Here is an 8,979-nt window from a genome sequence, read left to right on the forward strand (position 1 = left end):
AAGCAACTTAGGGACTTGTTTATAGCCTTCTATGCAGCCCCCTTTTCCCCCAACCTTATCACCATTACTGGTATATCATCCTATTCTCCAAAATTATTTAAATAACCAAAAACATTTGGCCACATTGTGCTTTTAAAGAATACCTCCAGGAAAACAAGCAAACTGAAGGGAAACTGTTGATTCAAATGCATGGCTACTTCATACACTATTCATGTTAATGACAGTTTCAACCTCCTCAACAGTCAGACATTACCAGAACTGCTAAGAACTAGCACTGTGACTTTTAAAAATTTATTGCTTGTATCCTATTTGACCACAGTCTCAGCAGGATAGATGGTATAAAACAAAACAAGAAAAATACCAAAAAAAAGCAGTGTGGAGTGCCTTTGGGATTCTTAACCACAAGAGGAAAATGAAATTGAAACATTACAGGGATTCACACTTTTTTTTGGATTCTCTCATTTTCATTTTCAGTACTGTTTGGCAACCCTAAACTGCTTCCGTCTCCAAGCCAGTAGCACTGGCTCTTAAGCATCTGCAACAGGTGAAGCCATCTTTTACTATGTTGGGACATTATGAAGGCATGTCAAGGTTCAGATCATTTGAGTTCAGACTCCCAACACCATCCCTTATACAAAAGTCCTTTATGTTGAATCACTATTTGTCCCTAAAAGGACTATTGGCAAATGCTGAGTGTGAAAATGGGCTTAGACAAGGGATGTGCCTCCAGAATGGCCCATGCGATAGCAAGCAGCTCTAGAAAGAGATCTGGGAAGACCTCCCAGAACTGCTTTGCTGCACTCACCTCAGGCAGGGGCACACCATTGATGATCAGGTCTGGCTGCTGTGGGCCCTGGCTGTTGAAGGAGTGATGGTAGATGTGGTTGGCAGTGGTGTTTCGGGGATTCTGGTTCTCCACATTCAGGAAAGTGCTCTCAGAGCGACGACAGCCCAGGGGCAGTGTCTGCTGGTGGTAGTCGAAATAGTTGAGGGACGAAGTAAGGGAGGAGCAACTGACAACATTCATCTTGTCTGTCTCCTCCACGTCCCGAGGTACAAGGCGGATGTCATTCTTACTAATTTTTTTCTTCTTACTTGATTTCTTTTGATGCCCATAGGAGTACTCAGCGATTCTATGTGACAGAAAAGGCAGCACGAATAGATAACACCTTCCCAGACCATGAACTGATGAATAAACATTAAGCACCCCAGAGGGTTGCACCCCATCTCTGCTCCAGCTCCTTATTCTGGCGCATTACATCATCGAGTTTCTCCCTGTGCTTTTTGCATGCGAAAACAAGCTGAGGGCCATGAAGTTTTCATATTATACAGACTAGCCTCCTGCCTCCCACCAACCCTTCCCAAAGAGAATTTCATATTTCAATTTGAAATTGTTCATTATGAGTGGCCAGTAAGCATGAGGTGAGGGTAGGGAAAGTTGAGCCTATGGGGGGAGAGCATGAAAATGCTCAAATCTGATGCTTCCCTGGAACCTAAAGGAAGTACTGGGTAAAAAGTAAGTGCCAATTTAACAGAAAGGGAGATAGAGGGAAATAAGAAAAGCCCTTGCCAGTGCCTCCAGGAATTTGCAGTGTGGCAAACACCATGGATTGCTTCCTCTGTGATTAAACTAATCACTTCTAGACTAGAGTAGAGGTTCAGACCCTGTCTTCCAAAAGCACCTAACTCTGCTCATCCACACCCTCCTCCCTGCCCTAGCCCAGCTCCCTTCTACTTTCCACCCTTCCCCCTCCTCTCCTAGAGAAATCTGATAGCCAAACCCAGTTGAATGAGGGGAAAATGCCTTTTTACCTCTTTCCCCTTAGGCTCACTTTCTCCTCTGCCTTTTTGTCTTGCTCCTCGCTAATGGGAGAAACCGAGATGCAATGCAGACACTTGCTGTTTTGTCCTTTTATAAAACAGCCCAGGAGACAAGTGATGGTTAAACAATTACTGCAAAGGAATTTAAAGGTTAGTGCATTCAGCATCCTTCTCCATTCAGGTGTACCTACAAGCAGCTGTGCTGCAACTGGAACATAAAAAGCTCAATTTAATTAACACTGACACAGGCCCAGGAACATGCACCAAAGACATGGAGCATTAAGAGATTGTCAAAAGAAATACATTAAAATGTAGCCAGATTTTCAATGTCATGTATTACTTTGCACATAATGATTTCAGTTTATTGTTTGAGAATTCAATCTCTGAGCAATAATCACCAAAACAATAACGTTATAAATAATACAGGTTGGACTTTACAATTGAAAGAGTGTGTCTGTATTCTCTCACTTGACAAAGCTAATTGTCAGAATACAAAAAAAAAAAAAAAAAGGAAACCAATTCAAGCAGCAATTACAGATCATGTCACAAATTAATGCATTTCAGGAAGAGGTCCTGCAGGAGCAAAGAACTAGAAACCCCTCCTGAACTTTAGGATTCTATGAGGCCTGGGCAAATGGGGAGTTTGCATATCTACCCATATCTACCAAGGCAAATTATTGCTCTGTCCCCAGAATCTACCTAGAGATAAGCAATTTATTTCACCTCAACCTTTTACTCTCTGCCCAGTCTGACTTGCAAAGATGGCAAATTGGTGATACAGAGACCGAGGGGCAGATAAACACCCCCCCCCAAACTTCAGGACTAGGGTTACATTTCTTTTCTAATCTGTTTACTGAATCAATGGGAAGTTCTAATCATTTTGTTTACCCATGGTGGGTAAGTTTGGCAATGCCCCATCCAATTATTCAGAGGCATTCAATGCATGGCCCATTCTGTATTGACCAATTATTTAATTAAACTGTACTTCATTAATCGCAAGCCATCATGGGGAAGAGTGCTTTACAAAATACACATTTGGGTGAAGTTGGAGAGCACTGGGCTTTGCACTTTTCTTTTTCTCAGTTCAAATGCTCTTCCTTGTTTAATGATCTCCCTGGCAAGCTCTCAGAAAGAGCTCTTACTTCTAGTCATATATCACCAAGAAGTGGCAAAGCCTTCAATATCTTTATTTCAAGCTGATTTCTTTTTCATCATGGGAAGGGTCTTATGCATTTACTTTATGCTGAGAAAATGGCTTAAAAAAAGTCCCCTCTGTCATTATCTCCATATAAATACATTTTTATTGCACCTGCATTTTTCTTCTATAAAAATCTCCACTGGCAGTCACAGGTTTCAAAGGTAAGAGCAATATTAATTTCCTTGTCTCCCATCTGAAGTGACTTGGTACTGAAGGAAAGAAAAGTCATGGCCATTTCACTAGTAACAGGATTAAAGCATTTATGAGGCATTGCAGCTGCTCTTTTATGGCACCTGATTGATATTCATGTGTGGTTAGCATTTGTCTACTAACTTGTGTAATGCAGAGAATAGTAAAAGGGAAACAATAATTGCATGGCTGTTCCATATTCAGGGAGCTCTGATTCACAGAAGTGTGTATTTCACATGGTGTCAGATACAAATCAGACCTACAGGAACGTATTTTGACTGATTAACATGCAAGCACAGATGGTCCGAGATACAGTAGATGTGTAGGTGTGTTGAAAGCACACACAAGCACACACACCTTGGCTGGAAATAGCATCATTCATTTTCAGCAAAGTAAAAAAATAAATAAATAAAAATAACTTTTTTCAACTGTTTCGATGAGACACTGCTGGAAAAAATATGTGCATTATCTTAAGTTGAATTCTAGAAATTTAGACTTATTTTTTTTCTATCAAATTGCAAGGAAGTCTTCAGCAAGAACCTCAATGTGTTAATCAAGACTATTAAACTGCTACATTACATGCCATTCAAGTTTCTACTTCTCTTCTTTTCCTTCTCCTCTTGTTTCCCCGCCCCCACACACATCCTACACAGGCTTCAGAGAAACTGTAACACAATAGCCCATAGTGACATCCACTGGTAGGGACCAGATCTCTATGCCACAGCACAGTCCCACTTTAGAGGAAAGCATAGCCAACTCCAGAAGATTGCTATTTTTAGTGAAACATCTGGATGTAAAGTCTTGTTTCTCATTGGGATGTTTGGTCTTCACACACCAACCAAGCAGATATTTGAAAACATACAGATGCCTGACAGAATTTCACTTTGTATAGCCATATGTCTGGGGACTAGATACAAAAAAAGCCAAGAATACACTCAAAACCACTAATGACCTGCTTCTCCAGCACACTGCTTTCTCTTTTCCATCTCCTCTGTTTCCCATCATAAGCTCTTACTCTGAGCTCTTGCTGAACAAGACAGCTGCCAGTACCCCATCCTTTCAGCTCTCTGCATAGCACTGTGCTTCAGAAAATGAAGCCTTCCAACCATGATCCCATAGAACTTTTGCTACAAATATGAAAATCTGTCTCTCTTGAGCTCTCGCTCCTTCCCTCCTCTCTCACTCCTTGGTTCTCCCTCCCTCCCCCTCATTTTTCTACCTTAACTTCATTGGAGACAGCTGTGCAAATTTTAAAATGATAATTGCTTTTCTGCTCATCATCATTATGTGACAAAATCCATTCAAACAGTAAATGATTGTCTTCCAGCAAATTGTCAGATCAAAAGAATTGATCAACTTAGATTGTCACAAACTTCTCACCCTCCACAAAGAAGCATTGTGGGTATGCTGCATGCATTTAAATAGGAAGCAAAAGCACTGGGGTTTTACACAGACACAAATACACACATCTTACTCATTCAAAACACAGACAAGAAAGAAAACTTGGCTCTACCTGCAATTGTAGGTCCGGATCTCTTTGTTGTCACGTTTGCACTTGATTGCCACGAAGATCATAGTGACAAAGAGAATGCCAGCAATGGAGCCCAGAGCAATAATGAAGATCAGGGATAAGTTCACAGAGCCCATTGACTCTTGAGCATCAAGAGCTGGGGACAGGTAGATTAGGATGAGGGCAGAAGCAGAAAGAGATGTTTTGCCATGGTCATGAGCCACCACTATAAGCTCATAGGAAGCCTTGGAGTTCTCATTAAAGGTGCGAGTGGTTCTGACTTCTCCATTGACCTGGTCTATTTCGAAGAAACCTCGGTCACCTTCTGTCATGTCATAGGTGACTCTGCCATTTTCGCCCTCATCATAATCATCGGCCTTCACTACAGTCACCAAATAGCCTATGCCGGCGTTTCGAGGAATGTAGACCTCAGCAGTGCCATTGATCAGAGGTGGGGCAGTGATGACCGGGGTATTGTCATTGACGTCGAGGATAATGACCCTCACTGTGGCATTGCTTTGCAGTGAGGGCAAGCCTCCATCCTTGGCCAGGACTTTGAATTCAAATGCCTTGGTCTGCTCATGGTTAAAGGATCTTAGCGCATAGATGTCACCGGAGTTGGGATTTATAGAGACATAGGTGAAGACTGGCATGTCTCGCACCTGTGATGGCACAATTTGGTAGGAGACACTGCCGTTGAGACCCAAGTCAGGGTCGCGGGCAGACACAGAGAGCAGATAGGCGCCAGGAGTGTTGTTCTCCTGCACAATGACTTGATAGTAAGGCTTAGAGAAGTGTGGGTGGTTGTCATTCTCGTCTGTGATGAGCACAGTGAAAGACTTGGCACTTTGAAGCATAGGCACCCCGCTGTCTCGAGCCTGAATAGTAAGATTGTACTGGTCATGCTGCTCTCGATCCAGCCGTCCATCCACGAGAATAGTGGAGAAGCTCTCATACTCCTGCAGCCTAAAGGGGACATTGCCCAGCAAGCGGCACTGCACACGTCCATTGAGACCGGAGTCGCGATCAGACACCCGAACCAGGGCAATCACGTAGCCCGGGGGGGCGCTCTCGCTCACCTCCACAAGCTCACTATTGACCGACAGAAGGTTGATAATTGGCGGGTTGTCATTCATGTCTAGCACGCTGACAGTGACTTTGCAGTGTGCGGGGATAGAGTTGGGCCCCAGGTCTTTGGCTTGCACATCCAGTTCGTACACATGACCCTCTTCATAGTCTAGCGCACCGGTGACAGTGACCAGGCCGCTATGTGGGTCAATTTGGAAGAGTTCACGCGTGCGGTCATTGACATAACCATAGAACGAATAGACCACTTGGCCGTTGGTGCCCTCATCTGGATCGCTGGCATTGAGGCGGATGACAGGTGTATTGGGAGGTGAGTTTTCAGGCACGCTCACTGAGTAGGTGGATTCACCAAACACCGGGTTGTTGTCATTCGAGTCGGTCACCTTGATGCTGAGGCCAACTGTGCCCATGTGTGGTGGGTCGCCTCCGTCGAGCGCCGTAATGCGAAAGCTGTAATGTGACTGCGTCTCGCGGTCCAGGCTCTTCTCCACCACGAGTTCAGCAAAGCGCGAACCGTCACCCCGCGTCTTTATTTCTAAGCCAAACAGTTCGTTGGGCGTGAGCTCGTAGGTCTGCACACCAAAGCTGCCTGAGTCCGGGTCATATGCACTGTCCAGTGGGATGCGCGTGCCAGGGCTGGCTGCCTCGGAGATTTCCAGCTCAATCTGTGCGGCCGGAAAACTAGGAGCATTGTCGTTCAGGTCCTTGATTTCCACCTTAATCACACAGATCTCCATTGAGCTGGACATGACCTCTAGCGAGATGATACACTTGGGGCTCTGGCGGCACAGCAGGTCTCGGTCGATCTTCTGCTTGGTGACCAAGAGGCCCGAGCTGGGGTTGATGTCCACCAGGTGCGGAGCCGAGTTGGACACCACGCGGAAAGCAGAAGCCTGTCGGGGATCCATCGCGAAGCCTGCCTCTCGCGCGTCCTTGGCCACGTTAGCGATCACCGTCCCGGCGCGCTGCTCCTCTTCTACCGAGTATTTAAGGTTAATCAGGGCGGCCGCCTGCGTCCATAGTACAGCCAGCAGCAATAGCACCGGCAGCAGGAGAGACTCCATGGCTGCGCGGGGCTCTGCCTGGCCTCGCCTCTCCACACCCCTCCTAGACCGCCGCCGCCGGCGCTCCAGCTTCCCGCCGGCTCGGGCCGCCTGTTGCGCGCGCCCGGTGGCCCCGGAGGCCGCGGGAGGAGTCCCGCCCAGGGCGGCCCGGCGGCGCACGGGGTGAACCCGCGCCGGCTCCAATGCTGAGGTTGCAGTGGTCTCAGCGGGGACTGTCTGGGGGCCCGGGGGCTCCGGGGTGCCCAGGGAGCGCCGCGCAGCCCCGAGCCCCCTCCCTCCAGCCCGGCTACTCAGTTTTCCCCTTTCAAAGTTAGCCAGGCGGGACTGGCCGCAGCGGCGCAGGGCTGCGGATCGAGTGGCGCTCGCACGCCCCAGACGGCCACAAGCAGCAGAGTCGGGAGTGTACTTGGGGCACGGACGCGGAAGGCTGTGGGGGCGCAGCCTCTCAGGCACTGCCGGACCCGCCGCGGCGCACCGGCACTGGGGCAGGCGAGAGCGCAGTCTGTGCACCTGGCATGCGCAAGGACCTCCCCCCAGCGCGCCCTGCTCACTGCGGAGGGAGCTCCCGCCTGGTACGCACCCTCCGGGATCCGGGGGGGCCACTCTGGCCTCTTCCAGGCCTGCTCGAGAGAAAGGGGGGATCGCAGGCAGAAGTCTGAGTTGCTAGCAAGATCCGTGGGCTCCCGGGGATTTGGCAGAGCTGAGGGCTGTCCCGGGGCGGGCCGAGGAAGGGGGAGGGGAGAGATGCAAGAGTGCTCTCTTGGGCGCTGAGGTTGGTGTCCGAGGGTGTGTGTGTGGGGGGGGGGGGAGTACGTTTGCCCAGGATCCGAGGTGGATGCAGGGTTCCTCCCACAGAGCAGTTGTGGGTCTGCGGGCGTCTATATCTCGGAAATCAAAGTTACCAACGCAGCCCAGGCCTCCGCCTTAAGTTTATGAAAACGGGAAGATGGCAATTTGTCCAAGAAAATCTAAGTCCTTTCCAATTGCCCCGGGGACGGGGAAGGGACACGGGGAATAGAAAGGTGAAGAAAGGAAGCAACTACAGTACCGGCCAGGAGAGGCGGGGCTGCAGTCGCCGGTACCCGGGGCTTCTTTGCCTTCCTAGGTTTGGGCTGGGGTGTCGCTTCAAGGACCGCAGCAGCCGCCGCCGCCGCTGCCCGCCGCCGCCGCCGCCGCTGCCGCCGCCGCCAAAGAAAGCCCTCCTTAGTTCAGCCCCTTGTCGCTGGGGTCCGCGTGGGCAGCTGCCAGGGTCGAGGGTTTTTGTCGCCTCCAAAGTTTACTTGCCGGAGAGTCTGGATCCCATCCTCCAGGAGAAGCGCCGTCCGCCCGGCTAAGGGCTTCCTCCTCCCTGGCGCTCGCGCGCTAGGGAGGTCTGTTCGTGGTGGATGTTCGAAAGGGAGGAAGAGTGCGTGCGTGGATGGGAAGTGTGAGTGTGGAGTATGAGAGAGCAGGGAGAAATGGGTTTGGGGTGGGAGGTTTCGGGTCTCAGATGAATCGGCTCAGCAGGAAATCCAGGGAGGACACTGCGCCCGCCTGAGAGGGGCTAGGGAAGTGAATGCCAGTGCCCCCCGGGCAAGCCAGGCATGGTGAGCGGTAGCTGGTGCGGTCTGCACCCGCTCGCCCGTCTCCCCTCTCAGCCAGCCGCCGCCGCTACTGCTGCTGTTGCTGCTCCTCCTCCCGATGCCGCAAACTACTGGCCAAGGAGTCTGGAGAGAGCTGGAGAGAGCCCGAGCTGCCGAGCCCGGCTACGCCAGCCACTAGCCAATCAGCGCGCCGCCCAGCAGCTCCGGTCTTGGGGCGGGACCAAGGCGCGAGGCGGGGGGGGGGGGGGGGGGTTGGAGGGAGGCGGAGCCAAGCGGAAACTTACACACCGGCCCAACTGAGTACCAGGCCTGCAGAGCCCCTGAGGGTGTGTGTGTGGGGGGGGTACCTGACTGGCATGGGACAAGCTGAGTAGGGAAGGGAGAATGGGCCAGATTTGAGCTGTGCTGCCACTGAAGCTCAGTCCAACTAGGAACTGAGCCCCTCTTGCATTTGTTTGTTTGCAGAGATTACAGAAAAAAGATGAGGGTTTGATTTTTCTTTTCATGCTGTTTATCTCCCTCACGTAT

The 8,979-nt window shown here is 49.8% G+C and overlaps 1 protein-coding gene across 3 annotated transcripts in view; it reads right to left on the bottom strand.

The window, feature by feature from the left end:
- PCDH19 (protocadherin 19) overlaps nt 1–6,871 on the bottom strand; it is a gene marked incomplete at its 3' end in the record, with an annotated part of 94,304 nt that extends 87,433 nt beyond the window's left edge. For 2 of the 3 annotated variants that reach the window (XM_080910937.1, XM_080910936.1), the window contains exons 1-2: nt 4,722–6,871; nt 806–1,133 (exon numbers count right to left, since the gene is read on the bottom strand). In XM_080910937.1, coding sequence (XP_080767063.1) covers nt 806–1,133; nt 4,722–6,868 — 2,475 coding nt within the window. In that variant the 5' untranslated portion in view covers nt 6,869–6,871. Of the gene's footprint in view, nt 1–805; nt 1,134–1,812; nt 1,954–4,721 lie in introns of all 3 variants that reach the window. The other variant, XM_080910935.1, reaches the window with a different exon arrangement.
- Between the last annotated feature and the right edge of the window lie 2,108 nt (nt 6,872–8,979).

This window comes from Micromys minutus (assembly GCF_963924665.1).
Source record: "Micromys minutus genome assembly, chromosome: X".
Lineage (NCBI taxonomy): Eukaryota > Metazoa > Chordata > Mammalia > Rodentia > Muridae > Micromys > Micromys minutus.